The following is a 19,508-nucleotide window of genomic DNA, read 5'->3' as shown; positions in this document are numbered from 1 at the left end:
ACTTCACTGGTGTGCAATTATAAATATTTATGTAGTTCATGAATTTGCAGAGTTCAGCCAATCCGGGCTGAGTAGAGCTTAGCTGGGCTTGGTCATACATTTATGGTTAGGTATAGGTCAGGTAGGTGACTCTACTGATCTCAGCCGGACTTGTTTCCATATCAGTATACTGGCCACTTGCTGGTTGATCTTGGACAATTCAGGCTGTGTGACTGGGATGACTGGAGTGACCCAGTTATGTTCCTCTACCAGACTAGACCGGGCATGTTCCCATGGCCATACCAGAGTAACAGGAAGGAAAGTTGAAATGCACAAGTGCTTTTTCAAGCCTCTCCTTGGGCCATGTCTGCTAACACCCTATTGGCCAAAATAAGTCACATGACCACCTCATATGCAAAAGATAGAGAAGCAGCCTGTATGCTTTAGTAAGAGCAACTTAAGGTGAGAAGGCAAAGGCTGTGGATACAGAGAGAGAGAGAGGTGAGGTATTGAGGCCATTAATCCAGTCAGTTTACAAAAGAGGAGAATCAACTAGGTTCTGGTCCTAGCTTTACTATTAGCAAGCTGTGTCCTTGAGAAAGCTGCATAACTTCTTTCAGCCACAGTTTTATACTAGGTTAAAGGAAAAGGTTTGACTATATAATTTCTAAAATCCCTTTCCAATACTACGAAGTCTTAGAGAGGTTGACAATATAATTGCTAATGTCCCTTTCAAAGGTTTCTACAGTAATCTCTAGACACGTGTAAGATTACAAAAGAAGTTCTGTAATACATCTTAAGAATCAAAGGAGGTATAAATTATGGGTTAAGCTAAGATACTGAAGCATTTCAAGAGAGGTATATTGGGGAAATGACAGTGAAGAAAGAATGGGGATGAAGCTAGGAAAAAAGTCACAGGAATCTGATTATGTTCTTTGCTGTATTAAGAGCAGATTTCCTCCATGGGCAATTTCACGGAGTATATGGGTGTGTAGAGGAGCTGATACATAAGACTTATGTCACAATGCGTTTTGCTCTTGACATGAAATAAAATTTAAAATGCAAATGCATGTAGGGACTATGCTTGGTAAATCACATGATCTCTAGCTTCTATATTTCCTCTTTTTGATCCAGTATTTTGATCTACTTAGCATTTAGTATTTGGATCCACTGCCTACCTATCCTAGATCCTTCCGTCTTTCGTCTCTGCAGACTTAACCCTCATTCTGCCTTCACACAACAGCCTCCATCAAACACCTCGAATCCAAACTTGAATATTAGCAACCTCCAGAGGTCCAGAGAGATGAGATTTACAAAAAAAAAAAAAAATGTTGAGGAGGGATATACAAAAAGAGCACTTTGTGGGGAGCCCTTTGTCTAAAGTGGTGCCGTTCAGAAAATGGTCCTTAGACGAACAACAAGAACATCACCTGGGAGCTAGTTAGAGATGCAGACTCTCAGGACCCGCCCCAGATCTACTGAATCAGAATCTGCATTTTAACAAAATCACCAGGTACTTTATGTCTACATTAACTTTTGAGAAGTGCTGATGTAAAGCTTTCCCATCTTTTCACTTTTAACATGCAACCATCTTTTAAAAAAGTGCTCTCAGTCACAGACTGTGAGGTCCCCTCTATTATAATCTGTGGTTAATTATAGATGAAAGACACTGGTAATGATTTAATTGTTATGTATTAGAGCAGATTCAGAGATATGTTCTTGTGCTATATACCATTAAAAAGTGCAAGGAAGAAGGAAGTTACAGTTAGAAAACTCCATCCCCCTAGTAGATATCATCTATTATATGTGCCATAGGTTGAAGGTTGGAAACCTCTGCCCCAGGATAATGATAATAGCAAGGATATTGACAGATCCTACAAGGCCCCAACTTTTTAAGTCCCATCTCCTCTACAGAGTATTTCCCATATCAAAGTATTTCCCAATACAACCTTCATTTTCAACATCCATAGTATATTTTGTCCTAGAACCCATTCAGCCCAACGTGTTATTTTCCACATAACTATCACTTATCACCCTGGACAGATTCTAAATTTTTCATTCTTCACAGCACCAAACACAGGGCCTTGCACCAATCAGAGTATTCAAAAATATTATTTGTTGATAAATGCTTCAAATCGACAACAGCCCAGAACATAGTCTAAAAGTGAGATCCAACACACGCCATAATTGCGCTGTGTTGACCCAATAATGACTTAGATGATGTAACTAGAAAGAACAAAGACCACTTAGACAGGGTTCCAGATGTTCTTAGCAGCAAGTTATGTTTTTTCCTCTCCCTTTAGAAATGAAGTTATCCAGAATTAATAAGCAAGCACAATATGCTAATTACTTTAGCACATATAATCTCATTTAAACCTTGTAACAACAACCTGTGGAAACTGTCATTATTATCCCCATTTTATATATGAGGAGATTTCAATTCCAAGATAGTAAATGAGCTGCCCAAGGTCATATCTGGAAGATGCAAGCACCTTTCATGGAAAGAGAATCTTTCTATCCCTCAATGAATTATCCAATTGTATAGATCGATGAAAGCAGTTTAATTTGTGATTATCTTCCTAGCCCTTTGTAATGGACTCTATTGCTAGTTGGTCTTTGTTCAAAAGATGAAACTTCATTTTAATATCATTTTCAGGCAAATATAATCGTTTAGGAAAAATCTGCCAAAAATATAGGCATGCAACATATTTCAGGACTTGATTAAACGTGTCAGGAATTTATACCCATTGTGAATTAATTGTATTCCTCCACATTGGCATGAACTATCCAATTTATTTCTGATTAGGTCTGGACTGTTTTTCATTCATCTCACCTTTTACTCATTTTCTTTAGACTTCAGTTGCCAATGGCAACCTGAAATTACAAGGTTAAACAAATGCTGCATTTTACTTGAGTGGCTTGTAACTTTGAACTTTGAGTTCATGTTCAGTGGGAATTGTCAATCTATAAGGATCACGACCACCTTGCATTGTGGCAAATCCAAACAGTCTGAATTTGCTGGGCCTCTGCGAGGACTTTATGGGTTGTATCCCTTTTTAAGTTTTGGCTTTGATTTATTGGAACTGATTACCCATCTACAAGGGTACTATGAATTTGGGGACTGCCCTCCCTCGTGGTGTTGGTTTGGGTTCCTGATTCTTCATAGTTGACATTTTTTCCTTAAATGGGCCCCATGAATTGCTGGCTTCTTCACCTTGTCCCTGATATTATAGATTGAGTTTCCCTGGTCGGCATTTCAAGTGTGGAAACCAGTGGCTTTCTGCAGAGACTATGACTTCACCATTTTAATACCCCCAATTCTTAGGCCTTCTCTCCTATCTTCTTAGAACATTAAAACCCCAGTTCTCTAAGATGGAGAATCTACTCTGCCACCGCGGACTGTTTGTCTTTGAGTTCCTTTGTTATTCCTGTGTCTTAAGGATTTCTTTTTCTAGTATTAAAACTCAGTTATCAGGGGCTCCTGGATGGTGCAATGCGTTGAGCATCTGACTCTTGGTTTCAGCTTAAGTGGTGATTTCAGGGTGGTGAGATTGAGCCCCAGGTAGGGCTCTGCACTGAGCGTGGAGTCTGCTTGAGATTCTCTCTTTCCTCTGCCCCTCCCACTTATGCTCTCTCTCTCTCTCTAAAATAAATAAATCTTTAAAAAAAAAAAACTCAGTTATCAATTTAAATTAAATGTATGTGTTCTATTTTACTCAGCATTTCCCTGTTTGGAGTAGAAGGAATCTCCACTCAGACATTTTGGCTTGAAGTCCCATTGCAATTTATTCTAAAAAAAATATAGAGGAAAACAAGTAAACCAACACAATCTGTAATGGTTGGGATATCTCATGCGGTCCCATTTTCCCACATGCGATTTTCCAACAATCCCCTGCTACCCTGACTGACCTCCCTCTGTATCTTTTATATGATCCTGTTATTTCTATTCTTGATTGGAGTAAAAATTCACGAGATTATTCTAAAAATAAGATGAGTCTGCAAGGTGGCTCAGGCTGATTTTGAAACCACCCATTCTATGTGGGTATTTTAATGCTTTTCCCACTGTTTTCAGTAACCTCTTAGCTGATTAATTGATGATGTTGACATTAAAATACTCTCATTAATTCTTCATAAAATTTTCCCGGTCACTCTATCCCACGCTCAGTGTTTTATGCTTTTCTGTTTGTTTGTTTGTTTAATATTTGCTTTTATTCTGGAATGCTATTTTCTTTTTTTTCTTTTTTTTTCTTTTTTTAAAGATTTTATTTATTTATTTGAGACAGAGAGAACGAGAGAGACAGAGAGCACATGAGAGGGGGGAGGGTCAGAGGGAGAAGCAGGTTCCCCGCCGAGCAGAGAGCCCAATGCGGGACTCGATCCCGGGACTCCAGGATCATGACCTGAGCTGAAGGCAGTCGCCTAACCAACTGAGCCACCCAGGCACCCTTGGAATGCTATTTTCATGCTAAAAGTAAAATATCACATTACCATAAAAATGAGAAATAGGAAATGTAAAAGTACTCAGTCCCAACACAGTTTATATTTTAGTATTTTCTTTCAAAGTAATTCTATATTCTTAGAAAATATTCTCATGGTTGTAATCACAGTACATATAAAACTGTATATAGAGGGCACCTGGGTGGCTCAGATGGTTGAGCGTCTGCCTTCGGCTCAGGTCATGATCTCAGGGTCCTGGGATCGAGTCCCGCATCGGGCTCCCTGCTCCTCGGGAGCCTGCTTCTCCCTCTGCCTCTCTCTCTCTCTCTCTCTCTCTGTCATGAATAAATAAATAAAATCTTAAAAAAAAAAAACTGTATGTAGATTTACTTCATTTATCACAGTAACAATTATGTTCCCTTATTTTCATAGTCATTTATTGTTTTACATTTATTGGCTGCATTTCATTTCTTCAAGCAGAAGCCTTATGTTTTCTTTCACAGAAACTCTGTTTTACTGATGTTTTTGCTGGGTTTTTTTTGGGGGGGGGTTGTTTTGTTGTTGTTGTTGTTGTTTTTGCTTGTTTGTTTTATTATTTTCCCTAATCTTTAGCAGTAAATTTTAAAATTGAGCAAGATAATTTCAGTACCACATTACCACTTGCATTTCCCAAAGGCCAGAAATATTTTTAAAAGGGTTAAGAGACTGTGAGGAATTACATTTTTAAAAATACAGCAGATGCTTCCAGAGAAAGAAAAAAAAAAGTAAATAATCTAAAATGTCTAATGAGAAAACAAACTGAAACAAATGGCTTTATGTGTATATAAAAAGTAACATAATGAGGAGAGCCTGGGTGGCTCAGTTAGTTAAGCGTTTGCTTTCAGCTCAGCCATGATCCCAGGACCCTGGGATCAAGCCCCACACTGGGCTCCCTGTTCAGCAGAGAGTCTGCTTCTCCCTCTCTCTGCGGCTCCCCCTGCTTGTGCGCGTGCTCTCTTTCTCTCTCTGTCAAATAAATAAATAAAATCTTTAGAAAAAGTAATGTAACTATACAAAGAATATAATTAATTGAAGGGAATTTTTGCAGAGTAATATAATTTTGCATCCTTGGCGGGATATATTCTGTGAAAAACAAAACCTCAAGAATGTCTTGCGCTTCACGTGGTTATTTTATTGTTAGGTCACAACATTGAAACTATTTCCATATATTTGAAAATGTAAAGCAAGTAAGTAAATACGTCGTTACCAGAAAGCAAAATATACAAAATTAGTTACAAAATAAAAGAGATATAGACTCTGAGAAACAAACTGAGGATTCTAGAGGGGAGGGGGATGAGGGGATGGGTTAGCCTGGTGATGGGTATTAAAGAGGACACGTACTGAATGGAGCACTGGGTGTTATACGCAAACAATGAATCGTGGAACACTACATCAAAAACTAATGATGTATGGTGATTAACATAACATAATAAAATAAAATTTAAAAAATGAAATCTAGAAATATAAAGATCAAAGGAGTTAAGAAAAAATTCTATAATATTACATTTAAATTTGAGATATCAATATGTACTAATGATTCTTCAAAAATATATGTCCTGATGTCCACTGCTGGCCTAAACACAATGACTGTCTGGTAGCAGTGAGCACTTTTAGCACCCAATGCCTTCTCCAATAAAGGCTCTTTGGAAAAGTAGCTGATTCCAAGTCTGAGTCAGAGAAAGCACAAGAAGTGCCTGAGTTACCTTATTTTACCTAGAGAAGCAAGCAAGTGCTCAAAAACCAATGAGGGCTTCTGCATGGAGCACTGGGTGTTATGCACAAACAATGAATCATGGAACACTTCATCTAAAATTAATGATGTAATGTATGGGGATTAACATAAGAATAAAAAAAAGAAAAAAAGAAAAAAAAAAACCAATGAGGGCATGTCAAAAGGACCCAGGATCATGCCCTCAAAGGGCTTCTGCTGGCATTACATGCGACAATTTGAGCTCAAAAAAGAATAATGACTGCAACTGATTTAAACAAAGGGAATAAATGGAAATAAAAATATATTGTCTGCAGTTATTTTCAGAGAGAGAGAGAGAGAGAAGAAAAAGAAAACTCATTGGTTATCTTTTGAAATTATTATTGCCCCAACTCCTTACTCAGAATATTTGTGAATCAAAGGAAAAGAATTAAATGCTTACTCTGCCTTTTTAGGAGGAATCTGGTTCATCTCCACCTGACAAGGGAAAGCTCTGCCTTACAGAAGAATACTAGCTAAATAAAAAAAGAGTTATAAAATTGCCATTCACCCCTAATAAGATAGGTGAGAATCATCAATTTCATGAAAAGGTGCTAAGGAAACTTTATATGGACCTAGAGCTTTACCCCACAGAATAATTGCCAATAGCCAAAAGAAAAAAATGTGTTGACAAAGTTGAAGTCTGATATTTACTACTTTTAGCCAAGTGATCAAATTTAGCATTGCTGATAACGCAACCACATGATAATAGAGCTCACTAATATGTTACGATAGAGATAGAAAAGAGTACCTGTTGACTCTTCTCGCCCAAACAAATGTTTGTTTAATCCCCATCCGATCAAGCTTACAGGCTTAATTTCTAGTTTACAGGAAAGGCAGGTTTTCCAGGACCAACTTAAATGACACCCCCAGGAAATAATCAGACAAATTCAAAATGTGAGCATTCTATAAGAAAATTGAACAGGACTCTTCAAAAAATCCAAGTCATAAAAAAATTTAAAACAATAAATAACTCAACAGGGAAGAAAGAGGAAGATATCACAATCAAATGCAATACAAGAACTTTGATTGAATTCTGGTCCAAAAAAAAGCTAGAAAATTTGGGAGGTAATACTGGGAAAATCTGAACATGGATGGATGTTGGGTAACATTAAGGAATTATTATTAATTCCCTTGACATGATTAAGGTATTGCCATAATGTAGGAAAATGTCTTTATTTTTAAGCGGTTTGGGGGTCAAGTGCTGTGATATCTGAAATTTATTTTCAAATGATTCACCAAAAAAAAAAAAAAATAGAGTGATAAACAATAAGAATGCACATGTGGCAAAATATCAAGATTATTATTACAATTGCTTTCAGGGCTTTTGTGGTTGTTGCTGTTATTTTGGTTTTAGGGGTTTTGTTTTTGTTGTTGTTGTTTTTGTTTTTTGGTGGTGGTGGTGGTGGTGGTGGTTTTTGGTTTTGCCTCTGCAAACAATGCTGCAGTAAGTTTGGTGACGTTTCCATCTTTTTTTTTTTTTTAAGGTTTTTTATTTATTTATTTGAGAGAGAGAGAATGAGAGAGAGCACATGAGAGGGGGGAGGGTCAGAGGGAGAAGCACACTCCCTACCGAGCAGGGAGCCCGATGTGGGACTCGATCCAGGGACTCCAGGATCATGACCTGAGCCGAAGGCAGTCGCTTTAACCAACTGAGCCACCCAGGCACCCTGACGTTTCCATCTTATATGTTGGTGCTTTCATTTCCCTGGGCCAGGTTCCCTTCCCAAATGTGAAATTGCTAGGTGAAAAGCTATGTACATTTTCCTTCTTATAAATATTATGGATACCATTTTATTGCCCAATGTTTGAAAATGTCCACTTCTCCCCAGATGTTACTGCTCCTTTGAACAAACCTTTTTTTTTCTTACCAATATGTCCCTTTAAAAAATGTGCTATTGAATCTCCCTTATTGTCTATGAGTGAGCGTTTTCTGAAATATATTTTGGATATTTTCACTTCTCCTATGAATTGCTTGAGGTTTGTCCATTTTTTCACCAAAAAAATATTATTTTCATTTAGCTAAATACAGTGACCTTGAACAACATGGGTTTGAATAGGTCCACTTATACATGGTTTTTTTCCAATACAGTATAGTACTGTAATGTATTTTTTCTTCCTTATGATTTTCTTAAAAACATTTTTTTCTCTAGCTTGCTTTATTATAGGAATATAGTATATAATGCATATAACATAAAATATGTGTTAAAATATGTGTTAAACAACTGTTTATGTTATTGGCAAGGCTTTTAGTCAGCAGTAGGCTATTAACAGTTTTGGGGGAGTCAAAAATTTGACTTGGATTTTTGGCTATGCAGGGGGTTAGCGCCCCTGCCCTCCCCACACTAAGGATCAACTACATACCTAATAAATTATTTTCTTTGTAGCTTACAGTTTTTCTATCTTGCTTGAGAAGGTCTCTATACCCTATGATTATGCAATTATTCACCCAGAATTTTTCCTAAGATTTTTTTGCTTTGTGTTTTATTTATTTTTTTTAAAGATTTTATTTATTTATTTGAGAGAGAGAGTGAGAACAGAGAGAGGAAGAAGTATGTTCCCTGCTGACCGGAGAGCCTGATGTGGAGCTCTATCCCAGGGCCCCAAGATCATCACCTGAGCTGAAGGCAGACGTGTAACCAACTGAGCCACCCAGGGCCCTGCTTTGTGTTCTATATTAAGGTCTTTAATATACTTCATTGGGCGAAATGACTCGAGTTGGAGCTGAGCTCAAAGTGAAAATTCTCCTTAAATATCTCTCTGTGCCTTCTCTGTAGCATTTTTTTTTTTTAAGTTTTAGCAGCTGTGTCTTTGTTATCCCACAGTAGCTTATTACACTCTGTTTTCAATTTGTTTCCTTAGAAAGTTGGTATTGATTATATCTCTTTAATAAGTCAGTACCTGTCTTATCTTATATTTATGCCACATTTACATTATATTGAGTATTTCCCCCCTGCTTTTAAACTAACCTTCATAAGTAACTTTACTTTCTCCTTGATCTTCGCTTACATTTATGAGTCTAAAAACCTTGCATAACTAGATCAAATCTCTACCTTATTTTTTTAAGGCAGTTGAAAAACTGTCAGAGGCAAAATAAGCATCCCAAGTGCAAAAACCTTGGACATTATAATCAGGCAGAGCTAAAAACATTTGAACTTGACCGTATTGTCTTTTCCTGCTTAACTATCCAGAGTTCACAGAAGCTATGAGTAGGCAACATGTTTTGAAAAGTGAGTTAACTGAGAAATTTAGAAATTGAGTCTGACTAGTCAAATTGGACAACTCAGCCTATAATAAAACAAACTCTGGCAATGCTCTTATTTATTAATATCTGAGTGTAATGTAGCAGTTCGCCTTAAAATTAGAGATTAAATTCAACCATGTCCTTCCCTCTTTTTGCCCATTTCCTAAAAATCTTATAAATTTAAGATCAAGCAAGCTCACGTTTGCTAATGTTAGAGAAAAGCTCCAAAGCATATTCTCCAAAATCAGATTTTTCATGAAGATCTCAGTCCTATGGTGATTGTCCCTCAAGAATGTGTTTTAAAATTATAGAAATGGAGAGATGGGGCCAGCTGAATTAAACTATGAGTGCTTCGTGGAACCAGGCCATATATGACACTCCTTTGAATTCCCCTACTGTATCAGGTGGTTATTGCCACAATACTGCTGCCTAACAAAAAAAAAAAAAAACAGGGCGCCTGGGTGGCTCAGTTGGTTAAGCGACTGCCTTCGGCTCAGGTCATGATCCTGGAGTCCCTGGATCGAGTCCCGCATCGGGCTCCCTGCTCGGCAGGGAGTGTGCTTCTCCCTCTGACCCTCCCCCCTCTCATGTGCTCTCTCTCATTCTCTCTCTCTCAAATAAATAAATAAAATCTTTAAAAAAAAAAAACACAAAACTGAGTGGCATAACACATTAAGCATTTACTAAGCTCATGAGTCTACTGGGCAATTCTGGTCTGAGTAAGGCTCAGCTGGTCTCAGTAGCCTTACTCAAGCCTGTTTAGCTGGTGGGTCAGCTGAGGGCTGGCTATTTATAATAGCTTTTCCCTCATGTCTGATAGTCATTCAAAGTGATGGAGAGGGGGATAACTGGGTCATGTGTCTCCTCCTGCAGCAGTCTAGCCTGAGCCTCTTCACGTAATGGCTCAGTGAGCTTCCAACAGTGAGAGCAGAACCACATGAAGCCTTTTGAGGTCTAGGCTCAGAACTGCATGCTGTCACTTTGACATTCTACTGGACAAAGCAGATCATAAGGCCTCCCTAGATTCAGGGAGATGAAAAGTACACTCTACTCTTTCATGGGAAACACTGCCGAGGCCATGAGTACCAGGAGGGGTGAGACATTGCTATCACTTGTGCAATTAATCTACCATTCCCCTAGAACCTACAGCTTGAGTTACACAGAGTAGACACTCAATACTCAATGAGGATGTGAACCAGAATGTGAAAATGAGATGGGATAGCACTGAACCCCAGCAGAGGATGATCAAGAGCAAGTCCTGGTATTCAGTGGAGAACCATCTGAAGCTCAGGATGGTGGTGAGGCAAAATGAGGAGGGATCCAAATTGAAAGTCCATAGTTAGACCCAATCTCTCGAGTTTCCTGGTCTAAGCCAGATTTAAATCTGCTAGGCCAGAAGTTAAAAACCCTCCACAAGCCCAGTAGAACTCACGAGTGTGGTTCAAATTGACTGCCAACAATAAAAAATCAGGTCCTCCATGAAAATTTAAATTTCTGACTTCTGAAAAACAAAAGTCTTGCAAACATTAGCTAGAGCTGGGTTTCTGCCACCCCTTTAGACTGAGCATGTTCTCCCCACCACTCCCACTTATTTTCATGACTTGCCTGGCCCCCCCAAACATCTGAGTTTGTGACCCTTAGGCTGGAATAATTCTAGACTCCTGATGGGTGGGACTCTTTGGGAACAGAGCCAGACTTTGCCCTTCATATTTTCTTACAATGAACAAGTATTTCATGTATAAAAAGCAAAAATAAATAAAAGCTCTAACTTGAAATTTAATAATAAATGCAAATTTGTAATTAAATTGTTAATAGCTGAATGACTTTTTTTAAAAGAGTGAAGTATGGCATGTAATATAAATTAAATAAAATTAATTTAGTTAATAAATTATTTTAGTTTATTAAAGTAGTTTAGAATACAGTATAATTTACCACTAATCCATGATAAAAGAAGAGTCCACTAAAATTGTAATTTAGCCACAACTGAGTCAATAATTAAAAATTATTTTAAATAATTACTTAATTATTATTATTGTGATTTATAATAAGAAATATATATTTAATCTTCATCCCAGTTCCTGGCACAGAGTTCCTAAAACCCTTGAAATTTCCTAAATGATAAGCAACAAAGGTGTCTTTTGTTATGTTAGTGAGGTGACTTTTCAGAAGCCCCTAGGTAACCTAAAGATGGGGGCTGATTGCCAGGGGAACCAACCTTGCAATTCGAGGGTTAGACCTCACAGTCCCAACCCCTAATCTCCAGGGAGAGAAGGGCAAGAGGTGAATCAATAGGTAATGGCTAGTGATGTAATCAACCATGCCTATGTAATGAAGCCTCCATGAAAACCCAAAAGGATGGGGTTTGAAGACCTTAGGAGTTGGAGAACTTGTGGAAGGAGATGCAGGGGGAATGGGCGCTCAGAGAACACAGTAGCTTTGCACCCTTTCCCCCATACTTTGCCCTGTGCATCTCTTCCACCTAGCTGTTCCTGAGTTATACCCTTTTATAACAGACCAGTAATCTAGTAAGTAAAATGTTTGAGTTCCTTGAGCCGCTCTAGCAAATTAATCAAACCCAATGTGGGGGGAATCATTGGAATCTCCAATCTATATCCAGTTAGTCAGAATCACAGGTGACAACCTGGATTTGCAACTGACATCTGACATGAGGTGGGGGTGGGGGACAGCCTTATAGGACTGAGCTCTTAACTTGTAGGATCTGATGCTATCTCCAGGTAGATAATATCAGAATTGAGTTAAATTATGGGACATCCAGCTGGTGTCCTAGGGAATTGCTTTGTGGTATGAGGGGAAAAGATCTCACACATTCGAATTGGGTGCAGAATCATAATTATTAAAATAGATTATTTTAAAAATTGGATTATTAAAAATTATTCAAAAATGTTAGTTTAAGTATTTGACATTGTCTCACATTTCACATCCTTTTTTATATATAAATTTTAAAAAGAAACAGCCTATCAAGCACTCTGGGGTCTTGTCTCACCTAAGAGCATTTGACTACTAGGTCACATACAATGTATCCAAAGCTGAAGGTCCCCCACACTAACCTCAAGGAAAATAGAAATCTACTGTTTGCTGAACACGAGGCCCCTTGCTTTTCTTCCTTTCCTCATATTCCTTGGAAACAAAATTTGAACAGCATGCTTTGCTGAATTAAAATGGAGACAAATGAATGATGAGACCTGGATGGTAGTTACTGAGAACTGCCAACCACCAGGCTAAGATTTCACTCCTGTAAAAGCCCCACTCCCTTCTAACTGGTTGCCATACCTGGGAAAGAACTGCCCATTGTCATCTTGTCTGTGATGCTCCAATGGCTCACCTGTTCCCAAGAGGAAGGGCGCAGCTGTGTACACAGGTGCCTTTGCTCCGCTGTAGTCATGTCAATCTCGGAGCCCCATGAGCGCCCTTCTCATAGCATGTTTTCTCCTTGGCTTATTAGAATTCATATGCCGGCACAACATCTTCATAAATACCCTACATTTTATATTTGGGAAGAAGAGTTGACTTCCAATACTTAGGGCAAGTCATTTTTATCAGGCACGTTTAAAAAAAAAAAAAGATTTTATTTATTTATTTGAGAGAGAGTGAGAGAAAGCACGAAAGTGGGTGAAGGGCAGAGGGAGAAGTAGACTCCCTACTGAGCAGAGAGCCCAATTCGGGGCTCGATCCTGGGACTCCAGGAACATGACCTGAGCTGAAGGCAGACGCCTAACTGACTGAGCCACCCAGGCGCCCCTATCAGGCACTTTTTGATGTGGGGTGGGGGAGGGGAAGGTTGTTCAAACAGATCTATAATCCATTATCTGAGACTCTTGGGATCATTGTTTTTTGGAACTCATAATTTTTCTGATTTTAGAAAGTGTTATATAATGCATATACTGTGAGCATAATACTCTAGAGGGGTGCTTGGTCATCCTCATAGTCATACAAAGTAATGTATCTACAGTACCGTGCATGGATATTCACATTCAGTGAAATATATAAGAATTATAAATAACCTTATATCAATTAATGTCTACGTGTTTGCACCAAATTTACAAAAAAGTTCTGGATTTCAGAACTTTGGGGGTTTTAGAATGGCAGATAAGGGATCTTGGACCTATATTATATAACTAAGTCTTGGCAGAATTTCTCTAGCATAAAAGCAAGAGCAAAAGGGTTGAACTTAAAGAGGGTGTTCTCTTTATGTTGCTGACACTGTCCAGAATGTGAGTAAGGAAAGGGGGTCACAGCACCTAGAGACAGATGCCCTGAGCACTGTCTTTACCCTGGATGGTCCAGGGCTCAGGGCAAGCACCAGAGACTGCATGAAGCCTCAAATGGAGGACATACAGCCAGGATCAAGATAAAAAGTAGAACGGGGAGTTCAGAGTTGAACCAGGGCAGGAAGTCAAGCAGGGTGTCCAATGTGGACCAGCCTCATTGGCATCACCTGGGAGTCACTGAGACATGCAGGATCTTGGACCCCACCCAGGTCTCCTGAATCTGAAGCAAAGTCGGGATCCCAGGTGATTTGTGTGATGCTTAGAAGTTTGAGAAGCACACACACAAAAAATTCCATAAAGGTTTTAAGGACATGTCTCAAGAAAAGCTGCCTCGAGGCTACTAAGAGCAGAAAGAAAAAGCATTAGTCTCACATGCTGTTTCTAAGACTAGACTCCCAACTTACCATTCAATAAGGAAAGAGAATTTCATTTAACATCCTAGGTTTCAAGGCACCTGGGTGGCTCAGCCATTAAGCGTCTGCCTTCGGCTCAGGTCATGATCCCAGGGTCCTGCGATCGAGCCCAGCATCGGGCTCCTGGCTCAGCGGGAAGCCTGCTTCTCCCTCACCCACTCCCCCTGCTTATGTTCCCTCTCTCACTGTCTCTCTCTCTGACAAATAAATAAATAAAATCTTTAAAAAATAAAATAAAATAAAATAAAATAAAATTCTGTGTTTCAATGGGGCTCAGCACAGCAGAGCTTTCCAGAGGCAGCACCCACCGCCGGCCGTCCCTCATCCCAGCTACAGAAGATGCCTGGCCTTCACTGGTTTTATGATTATGGCTTCCATTTAAGTCTGAAGAAACGGTTCTGTGACTTTTAAAAGTCTGGGCATTCTCCAGAACATTAAACAGATAAGTTAAAAGACAGTTTATAAGATAGCTAAAGCAATTTACAAGGCAAATAAAATTAGAACGAAAAGAAAAAGAATCAAAGAGGTGATACAAGAAGTCAAAACAGAAGTTAAAGTCGGTTACAGGAGTATGTTCAGTTCATAAAAATGCACTGAGGGTGCCTGGGTGGCGAAGTCAGTTAAAGGTCTGACTCTTGGTTTCCGCTCAGGTCATGACGTCAGGGTGGTGAGATCGAGCCCCGCCTCAGGCTCCGCGCTCAGCCGGGAGCCTGCTGGAAGTTCTCTCCCTTTGCCCCTCACCCACCCTCTCTCTTCCTCTAAAATAATAAATAAATAAATCTTTTTAAAAAGTGCATTGAGCTCCTCTCTAGAAGTACTCGGCGGCGCTTCATGAAGCCCGCTCGTACCTCTCCTGTCCTCTCCAGTCCCCTCTTCCCTCTCCCCAGCCTGAAGCATGGCTGACCTTGGCACTCCCAGCTATCAATAGCTTCCAGTCCCTTCACGTAAGAACTTCAGATCACTGCATTGTAAACTTTTTCAAAAGATTTGCCTGTGTGTGCGTGTGTGTATTTATTTATACTGTTGCAGGTCTTTAGCCCTATTACGCCACACATAATCTGAACTTGACTTTCAGCCATGGACAAGTGATGTGTCTGTTTTACATCTTCTCCATAGGTAACCAGTGGATGGTATTTACCTTAATTTATTCCTCCCCCATCTTTGTACATCTCTTTCAAAGAGTTTCCACATGGGTGGTTATAGAAAACTAAATGACCTAAAACCATCCTCCTCTCTTGATGTCTCCCAGCTGCAGATGGACCTGGAGCAAGAGTACCAAGACAAGTTCAAAAGACTGCCCCTGGAGATCTTGGAGTTCGTGCAGGAAGCCATGAAAGGGAAGATCAGCGAAGACAGCAATCACAGTTCTGCCCCTCCCTCCCTGGCCTCGGAGCCTGGAAAAATGAACCACAAGCCTCCCTCCAGTGAGGAGCTAGAAGGAGACAACTCAGGAAAAGAGTTTGATACTCCTCTGTGATTGTTCCTGCCAGGCCTTCAAAGCATGCATGGCCACTTCATCGGACTCTCTCTTACTACAAAAATCACTGCCCAGGAGCATCTTCCTGAGAAGCATCCCTTAGCCTAAAATCCACACCAAAGGGAGAGTTCTAGAAGGATCCATGCAAACATCCTCATGCCCAGGCTCCATGTGTTATGTGGACACTACTGCAGGTCTGCTTGCGGAGAGTGCATGTATGTGGGATTTTCGTTTTCTTTCCAATAGTAAATTCAAAGCAGGCAACTTCCAGGCTCCATGGGACATTTAATGAAGGACAGTGTCTTTTTTGAAGAAAATCAAGCTCATGTTTTTATTTGAAGCTCTGGTGTAAAGTATTTCAAAGTAATAGAAATAGTTTGAGAAATGCATAGTATTATTTAACACTATCAAACAGCCAACTTTGAGCATTCATTTTCCTAACTGCCCCTCAGCTATCATATTTTCAAGTTAATGTGCATATTAAATTGTTTTATCCTTTGCTTTGCAAGCACAGGTGGCTTGCAGTTTGCTAATTTATTTATCATAGAGGCATCAATGTATTTGTTGCTGACATGGCTTTATTAGGTACCATAGCGATTCGACTAAGTTGGTTTTCTTTCTTGAAAAAAAGTCACTTGATTGTATCCTTGCCCAGTGAAGCTATCCCAAGACTTAGCAATATGGCTCATAACATTTGGTTGCTTGAGCAAATTGGCCACACACTTCCAGGCCCACTGTGCTTTCTGAGTTGACTATTTGCACTCAAAGTCTGGGTATTCATTGGTTGTTGGCCTGAAATTATTAAATAACTACGAAGAGTCTGTCTGGTTGAATAAAAATAGTTAAGCTGATGGATGTTGAGCAGAGATTCAATCAGAGTGAACAGGTTCCAGTGGTTATTTTGCTGTCTCACATTTTTTATGGTTCATTTATTTTTACTATAGAGATAAAGATTGAATATTTATCTAGAGAATACACAGACCCACATATAGATGATATATAGTATCCCCATGTATATATGTACACACACAGCCATGTAAGTGTATACACACTCACACACACACACACACGTGCGCACATACAAGTGTAGATGTGTGTTTTTTAATTGGCAATGACCCAAGTCTCTTCCACAAGACTTAAAACCAAATTCAGGGATAAATGCCTAGAGAAGAAAATGGTCAAACATCTATCTATATTATGTGGCTATTAAATTATGTTGAAATTCTAAGAAACAGTTGATGGAACTTGATGCAAGTTGAGGTAGATTTAGAGCTTAGAATATGAATTTGATATATATTTTGCAGGATCAAAAACTGGATTTTAAGTATCAGATTTTAAGCTTGTTTTAATAGAATATACAAAAAATGTATAGGACAGCAATATGGAAATTTATTAGTATCTTTCATAATTTTTAAGTCTGACAGATTTCGATTTTATTCTAACATAAAAAAATCTTTCATTATATATTTACTATGTACATTTAATTCACTTAACTATGTCTTTTTGTTAAGTTTCTATGTTGGGTGGCGTAAGAAAAACAAATTATATCATGGGAAAACTGATCAAAAATATTATTGAAAGAACTTAAGTAAGAGAGAATAATTATATAGAGGACAATATAATTTAGAGAGTAACACAAAGAACAATGAAGTTAAAGAGCTGAAGAAAGATGCTCATAGCTTTATTTTCCTTTAAAATAAACCTGTCTGATTGTAGCTTAGCAAAACGTCTTAAAATGCAAAAACCGGTTGTGTCCTGAAAATTGTGTTTCAAGAATTTAATATTTTTATGCAAATTATTTTATTTAACTTTAAGCAATAACTAGGGATCACAATTAAGTTTTAATCAAAACGAAGGCTTAGTTCAAACATGAGGCAAGAGTGTTTGATTAAAAAAAAAAACACACACATCAAGCAAGACTCAAGAGGAAAAAATCCCATCCTCTTTGGAGATGATTATGTTTTGATCTGAAGGATTTGGGGTATTAATTAGACACTTAATAAAACATATCTTCCACTGAAAGATAAATCTTTTGTAAATCATTCAACTTTTGCACTTTGAAAGAAAGGCATTAATCGTAAGGAAGCAAGAATGGGCACAATTGAATGCTGCATTTTTATAAATAAAATAACAGACTGTCTAACATTGCAGAAGAATGAACTAATAATAGCATTCATAACCAAACGCAACGATGATTATTACAGAACACTGTCTCACATTTTAGTCCAGAGATAGACAGAAGTGGAAAAACCTTGACTTACACAAAACTGTTTTTGGTAGTTGGATTTCATTCTCTTAGTGACTCTAGTCATTTTGCAATACATTTGTATTTGGCCATTTACTGTAATCACATTTTTATATCTGTACAATGACACTTTTTGCAGTTGTGGGGTAGTGTGTTACACTGTCCATCTTGCATCATTGAACCTACTACAGCGATACTATCATTTAACAATATTAAGATTACTTGAAATAGAGTAAGATAAAGAAAAAGGGTCTATATGATGTGCAGTTTTGTGCCTTTATGTATTTGCCTTGTTCTGTGTTGAATGTGTGAAATTCTGTACTGTGGATTTCCCTGTAATAGAGCGTTAGAGCTGTGTAGTAAATTAGACAGAGCTCCCCCCGCCCCCAATACCCTTACATTACTGAGAATAGCGTGGTTTTGGCCGTGAACACCAGTTTTCAAAATTCTAATGACATGCCGTGTGTTTTTGGTTTTCAGCATTTCACTTGAACATTTCAACCTCACCATACATTGATTAATGCTCCTGTAATAGATAAGCAGTCATTAAATAATTCTGAAAGAAAGGGCCGTTGCTTGCGTTACTTTGAATTTAATGTTGCGCTTGTGCACTGTATAAATATTGTTTGTGATGGATTGGACCTCGTGACTTTTGCCTTTTCAGAAGAAAAATAAAAGATAGGACAAAGTATTTGAAACTCTTAAAGTGTACATATTTTGGTTCTTCGATCTCAAATTATTTAAAATGCGTAATTCACATTTTTGTAATAATTCTATGCAATTTTGTGGCATGATGTTTCTTCCACTTGTAATTTTATGTGCTTTCATCACGATTCCAAAGGAAACAATAAAAATTTCTTAACACAACCCAGGTGTGTCATTTCTTGGTGTCAGAGCCAACCATTTTTTTTTTTTTTTTGACGGACCAGATGGTGGGAGTATGCTTTGTACCAGTCATTAGGGACAGAAGGCCCACCCTGATACAGCCCACCTGTGCCTGTACAGGGAATCGGGATGTGCTGCAATGCATGTGCCAGAGGACACAGCTCTCATTACTCTATCGCTCCACCATCCCGTGCAGGAATGACGGTACACCTGCCCATTACTTCCGTTTTAGAGACCCTCCCTCCTTTCCTTCACCAAAGCTAGGGAAAGCAAACAGTCAAAGGTTGCTAACAAATAGTGGAGATGAACTGACAGAGTACTTGATGTAAGTTTTTCTTATGAAACATAAAAAGAGTTTGCAACATTCTTCCTTTCTTTCTTTCTCTTTCTTTCTTCTTTCTTTCTTTCTTTTTGGGGGGGGGGCAGGAGGAAAGAGAGAATCTTAAGCAGACTACTTGCCCAGCACAAGGCTTGATCTCACGACGCTGAGATCATGACCTGAGCTGAAATGAAGGGTCAGACGCTTGACCCACAGAGCCTCCCAGGCCCCCTGCAACATTGATTTTTTTTTTAAAAAAGGAATATACGGCCCCGCATCCCCGCAGCAGGCTTCCTGCTCAGCGGGAAGCCTGCTTCTGCCTCCCTCACTCCCCCTGCTTGTGTTCCTTCTCTCACTATATCTCTCTGTCAAATAAATAAATAAAATCTTAAAAAAAAAAAGAAGGAATATACATGTGAGTTATGAGAATGTCC

At 38.7% G+C, this 19,508-nt stretch overlaps 1 protein-coding gene across 4 annotated transcripts in view; it reads left to right on the top strand.

Moving 5' to 3' along the window:
• Nucleotides 1-18,737, top strand: part of PLCB1 (phospholipase C beta 1) — a 683,394-nt gene extending 664,657 nt beyond the window's left edge. For all 4 annotated transcript variants that reach the window (XM_064572834.1, XM_045885403.2, XM_064572835.1 and 1 more), the window contains one exon: nt 15,398-18,737. In XM_064572834.1, coding sequence (XP_064428904.1) covers nt 15,398-15,625 — 228 coding nt within the window. In that variant the 3' untranslated portion in view covers nt 15,626-18,737. The remainder of the gene's footprint in view (nt 1-15,397) is intronic.
• The last annotated feature ends 771 nt before the right edge of the window (nt 18,738-19,508 follow it).

Source organism: Mirounga angustirostris, unplaced genomic scaffold (genome assembly GCF_029215605.1).
Source record: "Mirounga angustirostris isolate CCGP_5_RB_7025 unplaced genomic scaffold, mMirAng1.0.hap1 SCAF_10, whole genome shotgun sequence".
Taxonomy (NCBI): Eukaryota; Metazoa; Chordata; class Mammalia; order Carnivora; family Phocidae; genus Mirounga; species Mirounga angustirostris.
Note: the sequence above shows the minus strand (reverse complement) of the source record. Positions and strands in the feature narration are given on the sequence as shown.